Below are 25467 nucleotides of genomic sequence, written 5' to 3'. Positions count from 1 at the left end.
GTGCTGTGTGTCCCAGTCCAGTTCTCTCATAGCCCACAGAGAAACCAGCGACTTCTCTGTCCTGCCTTCACCATAGAACCAGGCCACCCGGTGAGGACATCAGCAGGCTGAACATTTACTTCATCTTTTACCCCATCCCATCCTCAGTGCACCAGCTATTCTGTTCCCACACTAGCCCATCACTGCTCCCCAACGTTTGCCCCACAAAAGGGGCCAGCGAGCAATGATGTCACCGTGTAGAGGCTCGGAACTCATGCACCACTTCACACAAACACACGTGTTGCTGCAAGCGTGTACATAAACATAACTGAATAATGACATGGATAATGCAATGACATACAACCACACAAGGGATAAAGTAAACATGTAATCACACTTAATGTCAAGATGTCCCATTGAAGAAAGTAAATTCATTCCAGATCTAAAAGCAATTATTGCTGCAAGTTGAAACTACGTGGCATAACATTCCAACTGGATTATTTGTGAACACATCCGGTGGTGTTATTATCAGATCTGAACCGGGCATTAAAGATACTTGTCGGGACAGTAAAAGATCAGACGCTTTGCTCAGAAATGTCAGCTGTTCCTCTTTATCTTCACAGTCAAGCACAGCGAGGCTCGTTGTCACTGTCCACGCTCTAGCTTTTCAAGCTTTTTGGCAAAATAAAAGGCCTCTCTGATCAAAGGGCCCAGAGACTGAAAAACCTGCAGCCAGCAAAACCATTTGTTTATTCTGCATCTCCATGACACTACCAGATAAGAGATCTAAAAATATAAGGGGCTTAGGAAGCGGGTAGACGATGACAGAGTAAAGCGTGTAGGTTACAATGGAGCTGAATCAGTGTAACGGAGGAAACAAGAAGGAGATAAAACGGGGAAATGCCAGTTTCCATTGCTACTGTGACAACAGTGACAAACAACAACACAGGTCTGGGGTCAAAATCCTCCATCAAATTTTGCTACGATTATTCCTCTGTGAACTCAAGCTTCTTCATATTAGCTACTTACAGTAGAATGGCATAAATATTACCACCTCCGAAACTTAAATATATTTAATAGTGCTGTCAAACGTACTAATACTAGCTAATGCAGCTAACGGAGCTAACTGGTAAACGGTGCCTGGACTCCAGTGTCGCGGCACGTAAACATGACGTCACACACTTCTTTTTCCGGTCAGTCATCATGGAACGTGTCATGCGTTAATGCGCGTTAACCTTTTGCACAGCACTAATATTTACGACAGATAAGCAAATAATAACAATAAGAGTAATTTAACAAAATTGCTTTTCCATTAGCGATAGCACCTGGTACCTGGTGCTTTTTTGGTACCTGCTCTGATGAGGTTCCAAGCTAGCTGAGCTGATACTAAAATGTGACGTCAACACACTGCCGGCCACTGATTGGCAGAGAGTGTCGTCACAGAGCCACGAGCGTGACGTCAGACACAAGACTCAAACTGAATGAACAATGCCGAACTGTAGATCGGTTAAACAGAAATCCAGAAATGTGCGTTAATCTCCAACATTTAGCGAGGAAGTTTCTAAAATCTCAATATTTAACAGAGGGATCTGGTGAATTTAACGACCCTGGCCATGTTGAGGAGGTACTATGAAGTAATGGAAAACAATCTGCCTGATACCAAGCTAAGTAGAGTCGAGTAGAGCCGAGTAGTGGTCGCACTATATAATGGAAAAGTGCCACAGTCAGTAGTAATTTGACCCAGGAGTGAATGCAAATTAAAAACATTACCACTGGTCAAAAATGCTTTTAAACCAAGGAATGTAGAAATGGGATATAACTATGGATTTGATTTCATTACGTATTGGCACAGTAGTTTGCAGCTCGGGCCATGGGGTAGATTCACTCTCACTGCCTTTAAATGTGTGTTTCTCTCACATGTCACAGTAAACAGACGCAAACAAACACAACAGGCACAGAAGGAAAAGCAGGTCACTGTGATTCCATCGTACAGGACACAAAGCGTCCGGGTAGTTTACTAAAGCCATAGATGGAGCAGAGAGGGGGAGGTTAGTGAAACACACCCCTGCCCCATGTGGCCAATGATCACCATGGAAAATGTCACCCTGAAAAATGATTGACAGGCCACAGCTTTGACTGTTGGTGAATGCTAAGGAGGGAACAAGTATTGCATAACCACGCGGCTAAGGGAACATAACTCACAGCTATGGTTGCCTCCCATGTCTCCAATGCCTCCCATTCAGACCACAACCATGCAATACTATACCTGCTAACAAGGCAGCCTGACATTCTGCGTCCACTATTTACTTTCCACTGTATTTATGATCAGTTGTCTATTCTGGAGCCAACCCTACTTGTTTTCCCTTTGATTTCTGCAGCACAATTCCTTCCCCCTTAATATGGTGTTGCTTCTGTGTCAATGATTGCCCGGCTCTGGATCTGTATCTGAACTTTTGAACCTTTTGAACAACTCTCTCTTCTACACTGCAGAGAGGTGAGGCATAGAGGGTGGGCTCTAGGTTGGGGGTTAACTCGTTTACGACTCGCACCATAAAGCTTCCTGAAAGGTTGGCCGGGGCTGAATAAGCAAGGATATGTTAACCTTTTACCTTTTCCGAGCGCCGACAGTGTAGAGTCACAGGAAACGGCTACATGTCGGTGTATGTTTTTGTCAAGCTGTGTTTGTATGGCACAGTGTGCATGAAAAGGCAACTAGACGTGTCTTTCTTTTCCTACAGAGCAGGTGTTTGTGCTGGCCGTCCCATGAGAGACACTCTGGCTGCAGTGTTGTGAGATCGCTCCCACCTGTGAAGATCAAATATGAGACATTTATTATACTGGGGGGACTTATCTAGCACTCCCTATCAGATGGGCTATGTAATAGAGAAGCCCTGGACAGATCTACTTTCAATGCCCTGAAAGGCACGAGAGGTTACCCAAAAGAAAATCATTATGCCAGAAAACAAAGGCATGGTAGGCGTGGAGGAGAAACCCTCTAAAGGGTACTGCCCTCTCTCCTCCCTGTTTGCCATGCAGACTGGAAACACTGGGTTGCTGAAGGGCATATTATGTCAGTGTGTTTGTGTAGTGGAAGTGTGTGGGTGGTATGTTTGAGATCTCACTGGTCACCAATTTTAACGTTGTGCCTAATTAGACTGTTTCAAGAACTAACTGTTTAGGAGGTTGTGAGTAACTATATATTTCGCACATAATTACGCACCAGCGACGGCAGACATTTAAACTGAGGAGATGTAATTTAACCGTGCCAGGGCCTATGCATCATTGTGTATCTCCTATTATGAAGTTTTCAGTAATACCCAGCTGTAAAGTGCTGCCACTGTTTGTCCTCTGGGCACCAACCAGACACCAGTTAAATGACACCGGCCTTCTCAATCTCAAAGCTGGCTTACCACTTACCAGCCCTTCAGCAGAAGGCTCACGCAACCAACACTTGTTGGTTACATACAGTGCCGTATGCAAACTGTTGTATGGCCAAACTACAAAGAGCAGCTCTGCAACATGGCCTGGGTGAAAATAAATGAGATTACGGCCCATTGTCACACAGCATAAAACAGGTCGTTTCACTTTAGTCAATGCCTGTGAAATCAAACCATGTGAGTACACCGAGGTGGTGGGAAGGGGGGGCCCCCCCAAATCAAATTCCGCTTAGGGCCCCATAAAGGCTTCGGATGGTCTTTCGACCACTTGGGCCCAGTCTGAAATCTGGGGTGTTGTGAAACATTATATATATACTCTGGGTCCTCAGGAATGAATCTTATCGTTACTGCCACCAGCTAGTCTACACAACAAGAAATCAACACAAGAAAGCTCTGCATAATTTGTTTTTATACTGCTATTCTAGTTCCAGTTGTTGGTCAACACAATAAATAAGCAAAACTATTTCAATAATTACAGGATGGCTAAGCACATTTTCAGAGCCCAGATGATGAACCCATAATAAATGTGGTGACCAAGGCTGACTTTTGTAATTCTGAATAATACGTCTCAACACCTACAGTTATTATTGTTGATAATCGTGTCATCGCATAATGCTGCTACTGCTGCCGGTTTAATATGAAGCTGGAGAACTGCAGGTGATCCATTATGTAGATTAAAAATAACTTCAGGTCAAGGATTAAAATGACTGTCAGTGCTGCAGCTGTGTGCCTGATCATGTTGCCCCTGACACGGGATGGCAGGGTAAACGCCCAAAAAGCTAATTAAAAGCTGCAGAGGTAAAGCTCGGATGAGAAGCTTCTGTCTCCACTGCTTTGTTTGAGTAAAAAAGGGCCCAGACTTTTCTGCTGGATAGAGGAAGTGAGCTTGAGGGAGGGAAGAGGTGTTATCTCTCCACATTAGCAGGCTCCAACAGAACAGAGCACATGGCCTGAGGATACCTGCAATTACAATTTTAGATACAGACTGTGCCACACTCGTACACACCCACACGTTTGTGCAGCTATTCTTGTTAGGACATAGTAATAACTTCCATTCATTTGGACAGGCTCACCAAGGTCTTATCCCTAACCTCACCCATAACCAGTTAATGCCCAAACCGTATTCATATCCTACTATTAACCTCAACCAGTTCCTCAGCGATGAGGTTCTGGCTCATTAGGACCAGGTTCTGGTCCCAGACGTCAGTGTTTATACCACAAAGCGTCCAAAAGAGGTAATAAAAATAAGTAAACACACTTCAAAGAGCTTTTTTATATTTACATACCAATTATGAGGAATCAGATTCCAAGCGCCACATTTCAAAGTCTGATATGTTTACATGCCACCATGAGCGCCGATGCCATGTGTACAGACAGATTCAGCTTAATATGGGTGCACGCCCTTTTCACGTATAAAGAGACAGCCACCTGATCAAATAACCATCATTATACTGCTCACTCCGACAGTCTCACCCTCACAGCATTCATCTGGGCTATTGTCGGCTCCTCTCACCTACATTTGTTTGGCAAGAATTCTATTAATTTACGCAAACCTCTGCAGAATATTTTGATAAATAACTTTGTCAATGCATTTTGTGTCTGTGAATTAACTCCTGTTTTCTTTTTTTATAAATAAAATTGACCTGACTTGACAATACACTGTGCAAGAGCTCTCCTATGGTCTCCAACCAGTTGTCAGATTGTCTTCATGTTCATTGTCAAGCCAAGTTTGCTTATCGGTTTCATTCCTGTTGCTGACAGTTTTCCTGCCTACTTGGCTACAAATCAGCCTGCAGCCCCTTTGTACATAGCCTGCCTGTGTCGTTTGCCTTGTTTTGAACATTTATATACAACCAGTCGCCTTTGCTCACACACAGTATCATCAGTGCAGTTCCATTTTTTGTATTATTATCATTATGGAAACTGAAATTGGTTTCTAATAATTATTGATCACAAATAAATAATATTATTAGTGCTGCCAAGTGTTTACGCATGACGCGTTTCCATGAGGAGCTAATGCGGCTAACGGAGCTAACTAGTAAATGGTGCCTGGACTCTGGTGCCGTGGCACGTAAACATGACTGACCGGAAAAAGACGCGCATGACGTCATGTTTACGCGCCGCGACACCGGAGTCCAGGCACCGTTTACATTAGCTCCGTTAGCTGCATTAGCTCCTTTTAGCGCCATTAGCGTACCTACAGTTGAACTGGAGCGGTCTGTTTATTAAACGAAAATAGCAGCGCTACAAATAACCAGTGTACCCGTGTACTGCTTATGTGTGCCTCTGTTTTTAAAGTTTAGCGTTACTTTAGAGACTCATTTTAACAATTCGGAGTCACGTAAACATGACGTCACGCGTGTCTTTTTCCGGGCGTTAACCTATTGCACAGCACGAAATATTATCATTATATTAAAGCAGATGTCAGCTTCCAATCAGATGGATGTCTACAACTCAGTCAAATCAGATCAGTCTGTTTGACAGTGAAACCACTCGTCTGTAGAAATCAGGCTAATCGAGCTAATAAGGCTCATTTAATTCAGTGAAGGCTACTCAAAAAGGACCTGTTTAGGCTGTTAACTATACTGACAAAACAATACATTTGAGAGAAACAGATCCATTGTTTGACAGCACGAGACATATTTTGTTTCCTCACTGTATTTTAAAATGCTGCAGTCCTTTGAGCGACATGTTGTTGTGTTTGAAACTGAAAAGCTTTGAGGTAGAGGCTGCTTTTGTCTGAATTTTGTGTCTCTTTTCACTCATTTTTAACCTCAGGCAAGTTAACTTGGGCAGCAGGTGGCGTAGGACTACCCGGCGATCATGTGACCGTGCGCCTTACTTGCCTCGTCTACCAGAACCACACCAAAGAAAATTAATCCACACATAAAGGGGATTAGGGAAAAAAAGAAAAAAAGAAGTGCGAGTGGGTGAAGTACCTGCGAATTCAATTTAACCAACATGATCATGTTCAAGCAGGGCTTTTAAGGACAGAGTGAGAGATAATATGAAGAGGAGGTAGGGAGAGATGGGGAGACAAAGCAGGAGGGAGTGCTCAGATAGTGCAGCAGTGCTCAGATAGGTCTTGAGGTACAAAACTGTGGCTGTGGCGCTTTTGGAAGGACTCCAGAGCTTGTAGTGCAGGTCTCCTTTGATAATGGGCCACAGTATGTGTAAGAGTGTTGGGCTTCAGCCAAGGTACACAGCCTTTTGGTAATAGTTAACAGAGTGGGCAAACAGTGGAAGTCAGCGGCATGGAGGTAGGTCAGGGAACTGCAGGAGACACAATGTGTATACCCTACCACCCCCAATTGCCCTCTCATTCTGATGGCCCTCAGCTCACTTCCTGACTCTTACATTTGAACTGGAGCTTTGTAAACATGCCGTGACTCATATAGGACAAAAATGTTGTAATAAGCACTCGGCAGGATTTTCATCGTAAATACTGCAGGATGTAAACAGTACTCCACCAGGAACTCCAACAACTCAAGTTGACTGCTTTGGAAATCAGTCAAATTTCACTTGATGCAAATTCATTCTTGTAGTTAACAAAACAACACGATAGCCCTAGGACGTAGAAACATTCACATTTCTGTTGTGATTTCAGAGGGTAGTAGACCAGATCTGGACTAATGTTTGTAAAACTGCGAGGCAATTAATGTGCTTCCACGGCTACAAGTAGCTACAAGTGCTGTGAACACACTCACAGAGAAGCTATTAAATAAACTGTTCATATGCTAACTACACTTTCAAAGCATGTGCAAACACACAATTATAAAATACAAAGAATGCACAAAGGGACCGAAGCTCACGCCTGATTAGTGTTTCAACAACACTTTACATCATAGTTACTGAACTCCTCGCCAATTCCTGGTCACCATAACTAGTTGTTGTTTAGGAAAAAAAGAGAAAAAGGTTTTTGCAGGTGACTGAGACATAACGCATCAACAAAGCTGTTCTTACAGTGCTCTCTCATCCACTCTTATCAGGCAGTGTTTGTGTTTAGAGGGCAAAGCTTTGGTGAAAGGACAGACAGGAACCTTTTCCAGACTCCTACACTCTTAGAAATTAGGGTTCCAAAAGTGTCCTTCTACAAGGGCTGAGGTTCTACCTGGAAACATTTGCTTCTGAAAAACCTTTTCCCGAAAAGGGTTTTTCAAGGGTTCTTGGTAACACTAATGGTCCCAGTAAGAACCATTTTGATCCAGAGGACCCTTTAAAACCCCTTTCCTGAATAAAGGGTTTTAAGAGGGTTCTTGGTAGAACCCTCCAAAGGGGTTCCAGGTGGATGAGGACAAGCCAAAGAACCTTATATGGTTCTACACAGCACTTTTATTTCTAAGAGTGTACTGTACAAGTTGGCTATCTAGACGTGAACAGGATTTCAACATGTGACATAAAATGCGATCTTAACTAAGACGTAATTGGTATAATATGTAACATTTCTGCATTGAAATGTCTTAAAACTATTATTTCTGGGGCCAACCTCCAAATAAACATTAGAATGAAAACAAATATTCGGTAATGTTAATTTTATCGTGAGTATTTGTCACTGACGGACCACGACTATACTCGGTGCAGTTTGCTGCACGTTCTGCCGATGAAATTCTCCTGTGCTCCCACGCTGCTTCCCCATGTCATCAAACTTTTCAGACTTTTCATCTTTCAAACCACCTGTCATATTTCCCCCATTTTTTGAGCTATGCACAATGTATTAACTATCTTAGCCATGCTAACTAGCAGCAACAAAGTCAGCCACGACATTGCTCTGGTAATTGCCGGTAGCCATCTTAAGCACCAAACCGAACTATCGTCAATCACAAAAACATAACACCCAAATCCTTTGGCTCAAACACCGAGAGCAGCACCAACCAGTGGATGAACTGCAACTCACATTTTACCAGTGAGTCAGTACAGCTGCTAACTGGATTGTTTTTTGATGGCTCTCCCATACGCATTGGTCACTTTATTCAGTGCTTCTGGTTATGTAGGGGCTGATTTCATTTGGCAAAGATTATAAATGTTATATTGTTTCGTTTACCACAACCTTAGCCTGTCTCTGTGATTCAGACAGTCAGATTTACTCTGGTGGTGGAAGACGTGCTATATGTGTGTCTGCGTCTTGCTTTCAAGTAGCCCTGCAGTCCCAGACAGTCCAAGGACTCGAGAGCGTTAGACGTGTCATTACCCAATCCTCTGCCGACCTGCTGCTCTAATCTCAGAGTGAGCAGACCAAACACCAAACCACGCACAGCTCTGCTTTAGTCTTTAGATCTGGCTTTCGGAGCTGCTCTGCTGTAATGTTGTGCTAACCCTAACCTAGGGCCCAGAGCAAAGAGTGACACCATGCTCCACCCCACTTTCCCCCAGAGCAATCTGGGGGTTTAAATAGCAGGCTGTGAGGGAATGAGGCTTGGCAGCTCAAGTCACCAACAGACCATCTCAAAGTAGAAAGGGAGCCCATACGTCTGCAGACAGTCCTAACACACACCACTTGTTGGATGTCAAACACTGCTTTCTTTTCTGGAGCGGCTCCCACACAGGAGGTTATCAGGTGAATGGCCCTGATGAGTCAGCTTTGCTCTCTCAAACACCAACCGCCGTTTGATCCACCCATCTATAATTCCAGTCAACTGCTGCACACCAAGTGCAGCTGACACTGAAACAACAAGGATCTGTTCTCGTTGGAGGCAGCGGGAGGCATAATGTTGGACTAAACGTAAACACATAGGTTAAGTAACCCAGATGTATAAGATATTCTGCTGCCCTATCACTTCCCTGCAAAGTCGCAGTCTGCTGGTCAAGGCTATTTGACAAAGTAGTCCCAGTGGAAAACCAACACAGCACGCTGGCATGAAAACAACAAGATAGTAATGCATATTTTGAGTGAGTTCAGCAATGAGATCATTTGCGTTTCTGTTGGTGACGGGTGTTCGCTGTTTGTGTTGGCTGCACCACACTCCAGAGGGTTAATCGTGAGGGGATGCAGTGACTGTCCAAGCCTCTCTCAAAGTGCCCTAAACAGCAGTATGTCAGCATTCCTACTTGGTGCCAAGGTATTTACTTTGGACAAGAGGGAGAGAGGCACTGTAAGGGACTGCTTCTAATTAGGAGAAGCCAGTCAGGAGGTCACGGCCAATTGGATTGGGTCTCCTAGAAACACAGTCCTTTCCTGAGGATTGTTGGATAGAACACTAAGCCCAGTCTATTTTGGGTTTAGTTGTTTTTGGTGCATAAAACAAGGTCAGGGCATAGCTGTGCTGAATCAGTTATTCTGCCAGTGGTTTGGACTCTTAAACATCATACACCATCTAAGGAATATGTTCACCAATTTACTGTGCCATATGACAAGCTTTTCCAACAGGAAAGCAAAGTTTGTTTGTCTCTGTAAACTGCTTTTGCAAGGTCCACACACTGGATGTGTTGTGCACTATGTTATGTCTGCACTGCTGGTGTGCTGCAATGTCTCTGTACTCTACTACATGCCAGGCCTCTTCATGCAGATAATAATTTTCCAACAAATTTACTATATGTAATAAAAAAATAGTCCAAATTGATCCAAGTTGGCTCTGTGGCAGTGGAACAAGACTGTACTGATATCAAATCATGGATTAGGTGTCCACAGCTCATTCACCAAGTGCTGAAACAATTTACCTCTAAAAAGAAACATATGGATTTGACTGAGATATGGATTGTAATGTCTTGTTTTGCCATTATTTTATAAAAAAACAATTTTATTACATAGTTTGTTCTTTGCACATTCCCTGAAGGGGAAAACATTTCCTCCCTACAGGTGAACAGAGAAGGACCCAACAATTTAAAACACTTGTCTGGCAGCTCTTCAGAATTAAACCTTTTGTCTATGATGCAGAAGCATGCACCTTACATTTAGTCTAACTGAGAGAGCAGCCATCTATCATGCTGGCAGGCATGTGACAGGATGTATGATGATCGGTCTTGTTCACAGAGAACAATCATTCACCTCCTGCTCACACAGTAGTCATTAGGAAAAGGCAGTCAACTACAAAGAAGGATGAAAGCATGGTGCTCATTCAAGCTGAAAAAGGTTTTCCCATTGACTGTTTCATTAGCAAGACTTGGTTGGAAGTTAACCTTATGGTTTGCATCGAAACATAAAAGTGAGGAGAATTTGTTTTTCTAATTCTATAGGGCAGGCTGATACTGAAGGCAGTATACATACTATATCGTACATGTAGTTACACAGCAACAGCAAAAACTAAAGATGGCATGTTGTACAGTGAAACAGAGGCTACATCCATATAACTACAACAGTTTTCAGATTATAAACAATCGAAAATCCTTGAGCTAATTTTGAAGACCTGAAAATGTGCGACCATTAACGGACACTGGGGCGTGTGCATTCTGGTGCAGACAGGAAGTCGATTCTCTCCTGTGCAGTTTTTGCTTCGTTTCATAGAGTACTGTATTACCAACGAGGAAACAACAATGGTGAAATGTAAGAACAAGGATTTCTTTTATTAGACCAACAACGAGGTGAAACTGAAACTGAACATGAGCGATTACAAGGTGCTTTTTTTTTTCTTCCCACTGACGATGGTCGAGTTGTGTCTGATAAAAAGCAGTACGGAAGTAAGTGCAGGTAACAGCGTCATCATTTCCAAAGACAACAAGTGCATCTGCAGGAGAATGTATGCATTGCTCATCATGTCAGGAAGAAATTAACTGAAACTACAAGCACTCCAAAGTTGGATTGTGAACCAAGTCATTACACATTTTACAGGTGCTGGATTATTCATACAATATTATTGTATTCTCTTTTTAAATTACAGTACAGGGAGCCAACTGCAATGTGACTAAATCAGACTTTCTTGTTGTCAGATAACATCTTGATTAAAGCCTTTCTAATTCAATAACTAACTCTGCAGGAAGAAGGGCAGTATGAGAACCATTATCACAACTAATAGCTTTCTGGGAAAAAGGCAAAAAGGTCAGCGAGGGACATGCTGTTTGTTGTTTGGACCTGACCATGTGACTTTTGGAAATATAAAGATTTTTTTTGTAAGTAGAGTTATCTCCCAACTTCTGGGATTACAATATGGCTTTTGTAGTCAAGCAGCACTGAAAGATCTAAGTCACTTTGATCCTGTTTAATAGAGTTTGGTAAATGATCTCAGAATGGGAGCTCCGCCTCCTACACACACACACACACACTCATGCATGCACGCACACAATTATGCTTGTACACACATACATAAAGCAGCAGACTGTCACACAGGTGAAAGCTCTTCTTCTTGCAGATCATTGAGCCAAGCGTTCAAGCAGAAGAGTACAAAAATGTTCTTACACACACACACCCACACACACAATTCCACTCTTTGCTCACAACAAATCCTGCCATGTTCTACATGTCACGAGAAAAAAAGACCTATGGTGTTAGTCGGACTAACACTTTTTGAAATACATCGGAAATTGTGCTAAATTGAATTTCTCAAAGTCTGACTAACACACCCAGATAATTCGATTGGAAGTCAAGCTACTACTGCATGTACACCTTCATTCGGAAGTTGCCGTGGGGGACTCCAGAAGCAGGTACACAGAAGAATAAGTTAACAGCTACAAAAACATTGCGACAATGACACAAATTTTATGCTCTGACAGTTTACAGGAATTGGTAATTTCAAGTTAATGGACGGACTTGTTAGGGCGCTACACTGTGCTAAGTAAAAACATATAAGGTTCTTCGGCTTGTCCTCATAGGAGCCTGTCCTTTTGGAGGGTTCCACCAAGAACCATTTTGAAACCCTTTATTCAGGAAATTGGTTTTAAAGGGTTCTCTGGATCAAAATGGTTCTTACTGGAACCATTAGTGTTACCAAGAACACTTGAAAAACCCTTTCCTTTCAAAGGGTTTGTGAAAAAAAGCAAATGGTTCCAGGTAGAACCTCAGCCCTTGTAGAAGAACCCTTTCAGAACCCTTATTTCTGATAGTGTTGGGGTTGGGAATTGCCAGAAAAAATATTGATACTTCGTGTCTCAAAAGTTCGATAATATCGGCACACAAAATATCGCAATATTTCACTGTATCACGTTCACAGTCACATAGTCCATGACATACTGGAAGGCTACTGAGGCCACACCCCCTCGTTACTGGATAGTACCTTCCCCTCTGGCTTGCAGCTATTTTTCCAGTGGCCACTTTCGGTATTGCAGCGAAAAAATCCTACAAATCCCCATCATTTCCATGGAAAGTTTGTAAACATTTAAAGGAAATTAACTGGGAAACTTCCACCCTTTTGCAACCCTAATACTGGCCAACAGTCCAATTCAGTCCAACAGTGTAGCTAGTTAACTGTGCATGGAAACGACTGATTATCTCTGTGCTGCAAATTATTTTGAAGTCAATTATTTACAAAAGTTTTCAACTTGTCATGTAGGAACCAAACAACTTAATGAAATTATATTATTGTGGATACAACTGCTTTAAGATGTGGGCAAAACGCCATACAAATAAAATCTCAGAGAGTGACGGAAGGAGCCACAGGGAGCCAGAGAGAGGGAGGGAGTTTGTCAGAAAGCATTTATCTGTGGTATGGTGATGACTCTTTTCCTCCAACCTCTCAGCAAACTAAGCGCTTCCTGCCTTTTGACGACATGTAGTCAATTTTGTCCTTGAAGAAAAAAAGCGCATGCAGTGATTTACAACCACTTTTTAAGAGCTCTCAAGAAACAAGAGATGGTTAGTTAGAGGAGTGGAGGTGAGGAGGAGGAATCTGAAGCTGTGCTCCTGGGAGAAAGAGTGAAACCAGCATAGAAAGACGGACTGAGCGATAAAGTTAACACTTAAAACATTAAGCAAAATTGAATTAATTAATATGACAGCAGGAAAAATTAAATTCTAAATGTTTACAATGAGTGGGGTGTTCAATTCACCACGTTCAATCGCAAACTGACACAAATAAAGTACAGACATAAAGAAAGATCAATTACATGGGTAGATCAAAAATAGATACTTCAAAGTACAAGTGAAAAATGTGACCTGCTGGTGGCACAAGATAAAACATCAGGGGATCACAAATGTCATGTGTGAGATTCAGCCTCTGGGCACCATAAATATCTGTACCACATATAAAGGCAATCCCTCCCATAGCTGTTGACATGTTTTAGTCCAGACCAAAAGTGGCACACAGGTCAGTGTAGCCAGATTGAGAGCCAAGCCGATATCATGGCTAAAGATATTCACGATCGATTCATTTTGATGCATTCAGAACTGGTCTCTCGCTAGCATCGCTAACTTTGGATTTAATGCTTGGCAACATTGCACAGAGCAACAGAAAAAAACTATTGTGATAGTGGATTCACCAAAGACAGGGTCTTTGTACAGTAAACTACTCAAACTACTACTAATCTGTGATTTTACTTCATTTATTTTAGTTGGAAAACCGTGAGTTGGATAAACCTAAGTGACACAAATTTACCAAAACAAGCCAGGTTTAATCCTGCAGCTTCCCTGCCCCTGTGAGCTAAAAACACAGTTTTCTCTGTGGACTTTGGTACGGGAGAGTGAGTGCTGTACAATGTTGTACAAAAATGAGATGAAAATCAAACATATTCCTAAGATATTGTAGACTTAAATAAGCATGGCTTTGATTTGTGACTGACTGACTTTGGCTGGAACCTACTGACCATCACACAAAGAATGCAAAACACAAAAAACTATGACTTAAAGCTGCACCGCTGTGTCATGTCCCATTTTAAATAAAAGGTTGTGATTGGCCCGGCCGGTAGGAGGATGTATGAAAATCCTGTCTGAAGCAGGGTGGGCGATCTGTGAGAGGGAATAAACGTGACCTTGTGCTGACTGGTCTGATTTCCAAACTGTACTAATGGTGAGAATTTAAGGCATGGTATGCAAATACGGCTTGATCAAACTGTCCCTGTAATCACAACCTTTCACCTGGAGGGGAACACACAACACAGACGCAGCCAACCAGGAGTATGTGAACCGTCCTGCCATATGGTGCAATTGTCATCTGTTGCAACACGGTTCTCTGTAAATCTCTATAAATGTGGCCTTGATCCCCCAGGAAAGGGACAGCTTGGCCTACGCAGCCGCCATGGATCAGTGGGCTTTCCTATGTGCTCCCACTGGATCGATTTCAACTGGAAAGAGACAGGTGCTTCGCTTGACCTGCTCTGCCAGGACAAATTCAGAAAAGGTCGCACAAGATAGCCATCTCGCAGGGAATGCAAAAATCCCAAGGTAGTCTCCGCTGTTTATCACCAGACATTTTCATGATAGAATTCCGCTGGATCTGAATGCAGTCTGGCCCCGACTAACCCTGTTTAGTTAGGTATGGTGCTAACAAAAAAATGATATAAATATAGGTATGAGTGCGTGTGCCTGTGTGTGTTTTTATAGTCATTGGTGACTCATTCCTCTCCATTGTAACGGATGCACGGCTATATAATGGTACAATTTAAAAGAGCTTAGTGCTAGTCCTTTAGTGCTCTAATGGTTTTTCCTAATAAAAGTACTCTGAGGGTAGAGTGAGACAAAGCCCATATCATTAACATTTCATTTAAGTGTGTGACACACAAACACACACTTTAATGTGAAATTTTGCAATGCCTGCTTCTTCTCTGATGTCCTCTTTTTCCTCCTGTGTCCTCTCCAAGTCACCCTTTCTGTGGGCCGGTTCAAGGATAAGTCCAGTAGTAATGCTTTTACCATCCTGTAATATGTGCTTGTGTGTGTGTGTACATGACTTTATTAGACTGTGAGGACAAATTCTGGTTCAAATGCGTCGTAGTAAGGACATTTTGACTTTGAGAGGACATTTTAGCAGGTCCTCACAACTTTAAATACGTTTTTTTTAAGGGTTAGGACTTTGTTTTAGGTTAAAGGTTAGAAAAACATTAGGTCGAAGTGCACAGGCTCAAGGGTACACATAGTTGAGGTGGTTAAGCTTAGGGCCAGGGGAATGCATTATAGCTATAAATGTCCTCACAACTATACTAGACACACGTGTGTATGAGTGTGTGTTAGCATGCTCTACACATGAATGCTATAAAAATTGGATTTACTGGTGTGGACTAAAGTTTGAGGTAGTAAGTAAGAACGAGGAGACGGCTTCTCTGGTCATTTGCATAAGGAGAGCTATTAAAAGTAGACAAGAATGTGTTGTATAACATACAAATATTCCAGACCTGGTCTAATGACTTAAAAAGAAGGGGGCCAGCAGGATTGAGAGACTTGCCATGTTTCCCCTGCCCTTGACCTGCCTTTCCCATCTTCCCAGTGCTGCCGAGATGGTAAGAGCCATCTCTTGTGGAAGAAGGTGGGCAAGAAAGCACGAGGCCCCCACTTCCTGTGCTGCAGCTTTGTCAGATGCCAGCCCAGGAGAAACCATTAGTCCTGAGCTTGTGTGATAACTTGAACACATATGGAGGACTGCAGGCAACATACTGTAGAAGAGTATTTTATACTCTTCTACAGTATGTTGCCTGCAGTACCCCATATAGACTCAGAAAAGTGACTGCAGGCAAAACTGAGCTGATGGCCATATGAAAATATGTAAGACAAACTCTCTTTTATTGATAGAGTTTAGTATGAACTGGCAACATGAAGGAATGTGAATAACATCTCAACAGCACTGAGCATATTTTTAAGTTACATGCCGTGCTAACAGTTGACCCCGAGCGTCCTCTTCATCTACACAAACAACACTTAATCAATGTTCCTTTTAAAGTCACTGTGGCAAAGCATGAGCACATTATAGCTATTCCTTTCATTCCTTTATGAAGCTGCCAACGTCAATGAGCGCTGCAGAGGATAGATGAGGACGTGATTCCCCTGCCGTCTCGATGATATCCATACCAGAGGACATGGCAGAGCGTTGCATGATAGACAGAATAACTGTGAATGTATGGATTGCAGCAGAGCATGTCCCTTCCACTGAGTCTCCTGCTGTTACTCGTGGAGCTTTTCCACTACACAGTTCCAGCCGGACTGGGCACGGCACGGCAGAGCTCAACTCTACTATTTTTTTTTTTGCTTTTCCATTAGCGATATTAGCTGGTACTTATTTAGTACCTGCTCTGGCAAGGTTCTTAGCGAGCCGAGCTGATACTAAATATGACGTAAACAGACTGATGTCAAACATAGCAATGCCGAACAGTAGATCAGTTAAAAAGACTTAAAAATCCTGAAGACATGAGTTAATCTCCAACATATAGCAAGGAAATGTCTAAAGCCTCAATATTTAACAGGGAAGTCTGGTGTATACCACCAAAAATCACAACCCATTATGCCGTATTTCAGTTCAGTGACTGAATCAGACGGAGTCCACTGCTTCAGTACACCGAAAACAACTGCTTTACAAGTCACTAGTCACTAGTTTGTGTGCATCACATATAAAATGACGTCACAGCGTTTTCATGCAGCAGTTACATGACTCCGCTCCACATTGAGGAGGTACTATAGTAATGGAAAAAGATGCTTGATTGACTTTCAGTTAATAATTGATTCATGTATTAATTGGTGCAGGCTTACAACGTGTCAACAGAGATTTGGATTCATTGAAGCGCAATTTATACTCCTGCGTAAAGTGCTCTACGTCAGTTACTGAGACCCCTCTACGTCGTCTCCGGCTGCACGGAAGATTTTTTAAGTGTCCGTCACTCCGTCAAGGGACAACGGCAAGGGCTGCGACTGGTCCTCAGGACAGGCCGAGATAACGCTGCTCTGTGCCGGCCACTGTGCGCACTGAGCATCCACAGAGCAGCTGATCAACGCCGATAACGTCGCTGCTATAATATATACTGTGGCCTTAAGACTTTACACAACAAAAAGCACAAAAAACTTAAAACATCCCAGGCTGCCGCACACTTTTCAGGAAAACATTCCGATTACACAGGTCACATACAAACTGTGCACAGCAGTGGTCCCTGCAATGTAAAGCCGAGAGGAGCCCGAAGGAGTCTTAGACAGGATGTTATCACATCCAGCAAGATAGGAAGTATGGACAAGAAATCTAAAGGGAGGGGGAAGAGAGGGCCAATGTGGGAAGCGCAGTGTAAACAGTCGCAGTTTTTAATCATCCCAGCTCACGTTCGCAACTGGACTTGCTTTGATGTTCTCCCCCAGCGCGCCCACCCCCCTCCACCCTCCCATCCCTCGTTCCCAAACGACCGTGCCGAGGGCCGGCCGAGGGAAAATGTGCAGATAGTCTTCGGACAGATGAGGGAGGCGTTCAGTGCCTTGTGGGACACTGAGAGGGGAGATGAAAGAATGTGAAGTGCGGAGTTAGCTCAGTTGTTCAGTCAATTGCCCGGCATGCCTTAATTATAGCTGATGTATTTAAGCGAGCTCTCAAAGGTCACTGCAAAATTTTCAAAGCAAATGATCCAAAAATACAGCATGAGGGAGAAATGAAAGTCCCGGTGGCTTTAAATGAAAACAGGTGGAATTTTTATGATGTCCTTTAATTGGGGACAATATTTGTGGGGAAGTTAAACTCTGAAAAGGGAGGCCAGGGGAGAGTTTCAAGTTTAAAACGATCCCTTCGACTTGGGTCACTGTGCAAGATTCATTCTGGATGAGGGAGAGAGAGTCCGAATTCCTCCGCACTTGTATTTGTCCAAATAGTGCTGGCCAGATCCAGGTTGTTCATTCAGAGGAACAGGGCATACTTCCAGAGAGATCACAGTTTTAATAGATCACAGGGAGAGGTGCACCGAAGCAATGTCTCGTGGCTTGAAAATACAGACAAAGACTGGGAGCTTTTTCCAGCTCTGTTTTTTATGAGTTTTGCTCCTTACATGCAAACAGGTGCAGAATAGGATCCTGTAAAAGCAAAAGCTTTTGCTCTAACTTTCCGAAATGTATTATTTCCACAAGGCTTAAACAATGTGCCTTTTTGCCGTTGTTACCAGCACAAGCACAAGAAAAGTGAACAGTCGTCAAAGTTGTACACCTGGCTCAAAACTCCACTAGTTTGCCTCTCTTTACATCTGAAATTAATCCAAAATAAGACTATTCTAAAAGAGCAGCAATAGAGAATGGCTCAGAGTGACGACATTTCCACGTCAGTGAAGATTAAGATTGAAGCAAATAAATGACAAGTAGCAACTCAAGCTTAATAAACTGCCATACTTCAGGCTGGTTCAGAGTTAAATCAAAACTCAACTTGCTGGATTAACAGACAATGATTTCAACCTTAGAAGTCATATACCAGTTGGGTTTGGTGGCTCTTATGATGCATTCATTGGCCGGACAGTTTTTGTCATGGCGAATAGATCATAATCTGTGGTAGAAAGCGGACACCGTCACACAGCAAATCTATCTATGGAACTCAAGCTCGTTTCCAGCCTTCATCCCCTCCGTCCTCCACCACAGACACAAGAACATAAAGCGGGAGCTGTAAAGCTGCCTGCAGAGGTAATAACAACCTGTTGGAACAGGCCTAGAGCATCCTGCAGCACAAAACAGCCTCTGTGCTCCGTGTGAACAGTCCAAAAAAACAGAAAAACCTGCAACCAACAACTATACTTTCCCAGCCATGGACGCAACTAACATGAATGACCTGACTATGATTAACAAGAAAATTTAAAGCACAGACAAACAGACTTTTTAGTCTGCAACGAGAAAAAAAAAAAAGGGGGGGGGGGGCATGGATCTTATCAGTAGAGGATTAGGCTGTCGCCATTCTGACTGTGGCAGAGATGAAAGTATTAGCGCACTACGATGCTGCTGCTCTTTCTTTCACACCTTTAAGAAAAACACATGCAGATATCACGAATGCAAACTTGATCGAGTGCCATCAACAACCCTTAGCAGCTTGATATACAATACACTGTAGCATGTACAGTAGTCTGAGTCATACATAATATGAAAAACAAAATACATATGAGGGGGAAAAAAGCTGGTCTTTGATCTAAGCTACACTTTGTTTTCCCCCAGCAAAATGTTGCCAACATGCCACAAAGACACATTAATGTCACATTGTTTTCACCAGAGAACCGTCCTTAATACTGGGCTCAAGTCACATAAATCCTTATCAATTACAGCAAAGTGACGCATCTGGCTCGCCATTCACAAAACCTCCCACACCTGGTGAGTGAAGAGAGACAAGATCCTACAATGCCGCATATATCTGTCGTCCCGTTTCTGTGGAAACGGCAAATAAATCGAGGCGGCCAACCTTCACGGCCCGGGACCCTTAATCCACTTCTGAATCCTAAATATGCGCACTGAATAGACTGCATACTTCACATTTGCGGGGTAATGACATGGTGTTTGTTAAAGTGTTGTTAAAGAAAATAACACTTCTGCTTAAGTAATAGGCTTACATGGGTCTGAACACGATTTGCTGTTTAGAAGTCTGCCACCACACCTTGATATTAAAAAATTTTGGAAGAACATTAGCTGTCATAAATAGTTGCAGTGATACACCTCCAAAACTTGGCAACCTCGACAAAACCGCTGTTTTTTTTGTTTTTTCTTTCAGCAAAGTAAAAATAGACTGAAAACAAACTAACCTCAATAACAGCTGTGTGTCATCACTATTGTTCAAGGAATTTAGATATTCTGTCATCACTTGCTGAGTGAAGAGGGTAGTATTACTGTATTATACGCAACGGTCACTACAGTGTTTTTGGATCTTGGACGACAACAAGGTCAGGCTTCAACATCAAAGAGCGGTTGCTGTGTAAACTGTTTTAGCTCTTTGTTGTCACTCCACAGAACGGACACTCGTAAAAAAAACTAGGAATCAAATGAATGCTTTCTTACATAAACCCCTGTTTTAAATGTTGAACAGTTTCTCCCCAGTTGGCTCAGACACCACAGTATCCACAGACTGGCCTCAATGACTGTTTTTTGCAGATGACATTAAAATTCTCACTGTTTTATGGTTTATATTGTACATTTTATCTTATAGTTTGCCTACCCTTTGTTTGCTTCCTTTCCTATCCTCTGTGATGCTTTGCCAATTTCAATTCCCCCCCCGAGGGATTAAAGCACATCTTATCTTATCTTATTTATTTGATAAAAAGGATTCTAAATGACCCATCGCACACTCCGTTTCCTGCATATAATCTGCTACCTTCCAGGCAGACGTTTACAGATCCCAACGTCTGTGACACAACTCAACAAGGAATCACATTTATTGTGTCATGCATCTTGATAAGCCCTGTCACTTTAATATGGCATCTTATTCCTGTACATTTTGCACTGTGACTACTAGTGTTTAATGCCTTGTTGATGTTTTTTTTTTTTTTATTTGATTTAACTTTAATGTTATTAAAGACTGTTTCTGATTCTCTCTCATTTGCACAGACACCTGATCATCTCTGACAACAGGTGCATCCAAGTGTGATGTATACGAGCATGAAGACAAGCTTACCTGCATGAGTTTTCCCTCCGCATAGCCGGCACTTCCTCCCACGAACACCCCCTCCAGAGTGATGGGCTTCCCCGTGGCCTCGTTCTTCAGCAGTGTCACCTTGATGAGCGCTCGCAGGGCCGGCCGCTCGGACTCCAGGGCCGGCTGAGCCAGCACCACCTGCTGCTGCAGGGCCGCCATGAGCAGCCACGGCCAGAGCCGGGCCAGGCGCCGCAGGGGGACGGTCATGGCCTCGGCTGTAGTGGCGGTGCCCAGCCGCACATGGTGGACTTCAAAGCAGGCAAAGCACCGGCGGGTAAACAAGGGAAGGGGAGGTGAGGAGGAGGAGGAGGGGGGGGACAAAAACAATATGTGTACTCGTCCCACTTCTTCTTCTTCTTCGTCGCTCTTCTCTCCGCCTCTACTGCGAAACAGATACAATCCAAATGTTTAAAGCTGGAGGACAGCCAGCATAACTCAAACTCATAACTCAAACTCCCATTCAGCACCAGAGTTAATATTCAAACTGTGTCACTCAGTGTGGACACATGGAGCCAGCGGCGGCTTCTTCTTCTTTACACAACACTTCAGCGAGTTTAAAAGAGGGGGAAAAAAGAAAAAAAGTGAATGAAAAAAAACGGTGGTGAACTTTTATCCAGTGTCATTAATATGAGTAGCGAAACTCGTCGTGTTGCGTTAATGTGTGTGTGTGGGTGAGTGTGTGTACCCTTCGTTTTCCAGCAGCCTTCACACACACACACACACAGCCGTGACGTGTTTGTTGTATCTTCTCCCACAGGTAAAACAATAAAGAAAGAAAAAACAGCGCAGGTCCCGATATTCATCCGTCACGGCGCTGTTATAATGACCGTGTGCGTCAGTCACAAGCACCGCACGGCGTCAAAAAGGCAGCGTGTCCCGTCTGCGCCACATTTTCGACGTAAAATCCACTGGAAAGTTGCGCAGCCCACGACTTGAACTTCAAAGGCAGCAGGGGGGGGGGGGGGTGCAGGTTGCCGCCGGGGAACCTAATAAGGCATGTTAACCAGATAATGTAGACACACAATGTCGGTTAATACTTAAAAACAACACTCGTGAACGCTGTTAAAGTCGACATGTGCCTTTTCTATGGGATTAATAAATCAAAACGGACCGTTGTTTTGCGTCACTTATTATAACTTTGTAATTACACCGAGTCCCGAACCCCACGCGCCCTCTAACACAGTACTTACACTCGGCTCTCATTTAATTTAAATCTCTGCGCTGGTTTAAAGAAGAAGAAGAAAGAAATAAAGAAAGATCCCAAGTTCAGTTCCTCCGCTGCACTGAGAGAAATGAGATACGATCCTCCTGAGACCAGCGAGGGGGGAAATGAAGTGTTTGTCAGAATCATCTGCGACACCGTAAGAAGAAACTGATGAAAGGCGTACGGAGTAAAAGTTTTCCAAACTCTTCGTGACTCCTGTTTTAAGTTGATAAAGTAGAGAAGAAGAAAAGTCCTCACGCCGTCTCTCTCCAGTCAACCTCCAGGTCTCTCTCTCTCTCTCTCTCTCCCTCTCTCTCCCATGGGATCTCATTGACGGCCTCTACCTGCTCACCGTCCCGGTGCCTTCACGTGCTGTCGGAGATTAGACGACTCTAAAACCTCCACACAACAAAAACACCAAAAAATACCTCCGGTGTAAGTGAACAGTGGATGTTTTCATCCAATTTCTTATCAATAATCTACATCTTCCTCTATCAAACTGCATTTACTGACCTCATTTTCGGCACTACATAAATCGTATAATTATAAACCGAACTCTCGGAGTAACACCTGAAGACAACATGAGCTGCTGAGGGAGGAGCAGCAGCACCTTCAGTCAAACTGAGAGCGAGTGACTCCCTCTAGTGGACAAAACCCGACACAGGCCGCAAAATAGAAGTGAGTCCTGACAACTTTAATTTTTTTTATTTTAATGTTTTATAAGGTTGTGTGTTTTTATATGGTTTCTCACACCTGGTCCTGAGGAGCCACTGTCCTGCATGTTTTTCTCTGCTCCAACACACCTGATTCAAATGGTCAGCTCGTCAGCAAGCTCTGCAAAACGACCCATTTATTTGAATCAGGTGTGTTCAGGGAGCAGGGAAAACACCTAAAACAAAGCTATTCAACTTAAGGCCCGGGGGCCAGAACCGGCCCTTCAACCAATTTGGACCGGCCCATTAACCCATACTGGTACCAGTACTGGCAAAAAAGACATGAAGGAAAATTGGAGCCACAAATCACTTACCAATTACCTCTAATTTTGTAAGAGCCAATTGTGACTGCTATAACCAAATGTTGGTGGTACTGTAACTGTAACCTTTTTACACTATGCAAATTGTATTGTACCTGAATGTTGGTGGTTTTGTCACTTACCTTTTTTGCACAAAACTAGCAGCCATTTCAATAAATGAGTGCTAAATCATTTCTAACATGTCCGTTTACTGTACATGCAACACGAAATATTAGTACAGGGGTCGATCTACAAGTTTCCGAAAAGCTGGCCCTCTGGAATTTTTAGTTGAATAGCCCTGACCTAAAACATGCATGACAGTGACTCCCCAGGACCAGGACTGAGAAACCCTGGTGTTGGAATGGGTTATTGTAACAGTGTATCTGCAGGTTTTCAGCAAGTCAAATTTAAGACTTTATAAGACCTTTTTAATTCCACCTTGAATGAAATTTAAGAGCGAAAACACTATAAATATAGGCGATCAAGCTGTATTTGTCTTACAACCCAAGCATAGCATGTGTGTCATTCAATGAGACTCATTCAAGTTTCCTTTTTGTCTGTTTATTGAATATAAAGCGATACTCATTGCTCTCTGGTTCAATAGCCGTTTGTACAAATGCAGTTTAACTGCATGTTCCGCCCTCTCTACATCTCCTTCTCGGAGTCCCGCGAGAAAAAGAAAATATATAACATTTAATAGTCCTGTCCTGAAAAATTGAAGACCTTTGAGTAATGTATTTAATACCAGCATATAACATTTGTAATGAATTTAAGACATTTTAAAGTCTTTTAAAGACTTTAAGGACACCCCGTGTAAGTAGGTGTACGGTTTGCTTTGAATACAAATGCAGTCGTCTTTGGAACTTTTGTCTGCTGTGTAAAAAGTTAAATTAAGAAAAAAAATAAACATTCTATAATATGTGAAAACTTTATTTTAGGATTAATTACAATATTTAGAGCTCTCGAGTGAGAAATAGAAAAAAGGTTTACTGCCACAAAGCAAAACAATCTCTAAAACTGGGGTCTCAAACTCAAATGACCTGGGGGCCAATGAGCATCTAGGCTGGACAGTTGGGGGCAGAGTAATTGAATTTAAATTTAAATATTAAAAAAAAAAAAGTGCCATATGTAAGAATGCCAAAAACAGTTACTACATTCAAATTCAAAACCTTACTGGCAACCCGTGGTTGCTCGGCAGCTGAGACTCTACTGACTGCAATGATTGGTAGACAACTGTAGGTGGCGCCACATACCAAAAACATAAACATGATTTGCAGTCTGCAAAATATTTTTTTTAACCCTCAGGGGTCCCTCGGCCCTTTTCGTGGCTTTCTGTTTTTTAATTGTTAAGCCATTTTGTCTGTGTTGAATGGATATAGCTCAAATTTTCCAAAGGTAATTCATTTTTTGGTAAACTTTAGAACCGTCATCTCAGTTTCTTAAATTAGCCTAAAATGGCTAAGCAGCGCAAGAACTTACAAAAGTGTTCTTCGTGGCAGAAAATGGCCACCTTCCCAAAAACTGCTATAAAAACATTATATATATTAATATTTTTTTCCACTTTAAATAGTCAGTCTTTTAAAGCTACTTCAGCCTGAAATATATAAATCAAATATTAATAATATTTTTAAAATTTTAACCCTTTAAAGGCCGGTTTGTTTTCACAACTCCACTGTTTTTTTACCTCAATGATTGACAGCAAGATTGATTTTGATTGCATTGTTAGTTTGTCTGCAGTGGCAGATTTAAAATAAGCTAACCTAATGTGTTCTTCGAGCCTGAAATCGCCCCCATTGAAAACCATTGAAAATACTATTTTTGATTGCACATTTATCTTAACATGAAATAATGCATTTCTTGATATTAAGGTTTCATGTTGGACTACTAGCATTAAATTTAATATTTTTATATTTGTCCACCAGGTGGCGCTATGTTTTCCCATTCAAAGCATCGAGTTTTCTGCCCACATTTCTTGCTACTAAAATGATAATTGAGTGCCACTGTTGATGTTGGATAATGTGTATGTGTTAAAAAATTGTCTGAGTGTGTATTTTATGTCCAACTTCATAAGACTTGTTTCTAAGAAGACCACAGTCAGCGTTATAAAATCATTCAATAATAAAAACAGCGAGTCGCCTTTTAGCACTTCAAAGATAGCTCAGCAGCAGGAACCAAAACAAAGTTGGACTTTGTTTTGAGTCTTGCTGAGATAGTTCTAGTATGCAGATGCACTGCAGCCATGGTTATAAGTATGGGCAGTAGTGCTGGAGCAGTCATTTTGGAAATGGAAAGACTTTACACCACACAGGAGGCTTTGGAAATGATCATGAACTCTGAGGATTCAGAGGCCGACATGGATGAGGCCTCTGAAGTAGAAACAGACCAGCTGTTGTCCAACTCCAACTCATCTGAAGACTGATCTGAAGA

At 42.5% G+C, this 25467-nt stretch overlaps 1 protein-coding gene across 1 annotated transcript in view; it reads right to left on the bottom strand.

Annotated features, from left to right (window-relative positions):
• rnf43 (ring finger protein 43) overlaps positions 1-21031 on the bottom strand; it is a gene marked incomplete at its 5' end in the record, with an annotated part of 89514 nt that extends 68483 nt beyond the window's left edge. Inside the window, one exon of the mRNA XM_083885885.1 lies at positions 20804-21031. Coding sequence (XP_083742011.1) covers positions 20804-21031 — 228 coding nt within the window. The remainder of the gene's footprint in view (positions 1-20803) is intronic.
• Positions 21032-25467: the final 4436 nt, after the last annotated feature.

The sequence above is a fragment of the Microchirus variegatus genome (genome assembly GCF_963457635.1).
Source record: "Microchirus variegatus genome assembly, chromosome: 2".
Lineage (NCBI taxonomy): Eukaryota > Metazoa > Chordata > Actinopteri > Pleuronectiformes > Soleidae > Microchirus > Microchirus variegatus.
This window is presented reverse-complemented; position numbering and strand designations above follow the sequence as displayed.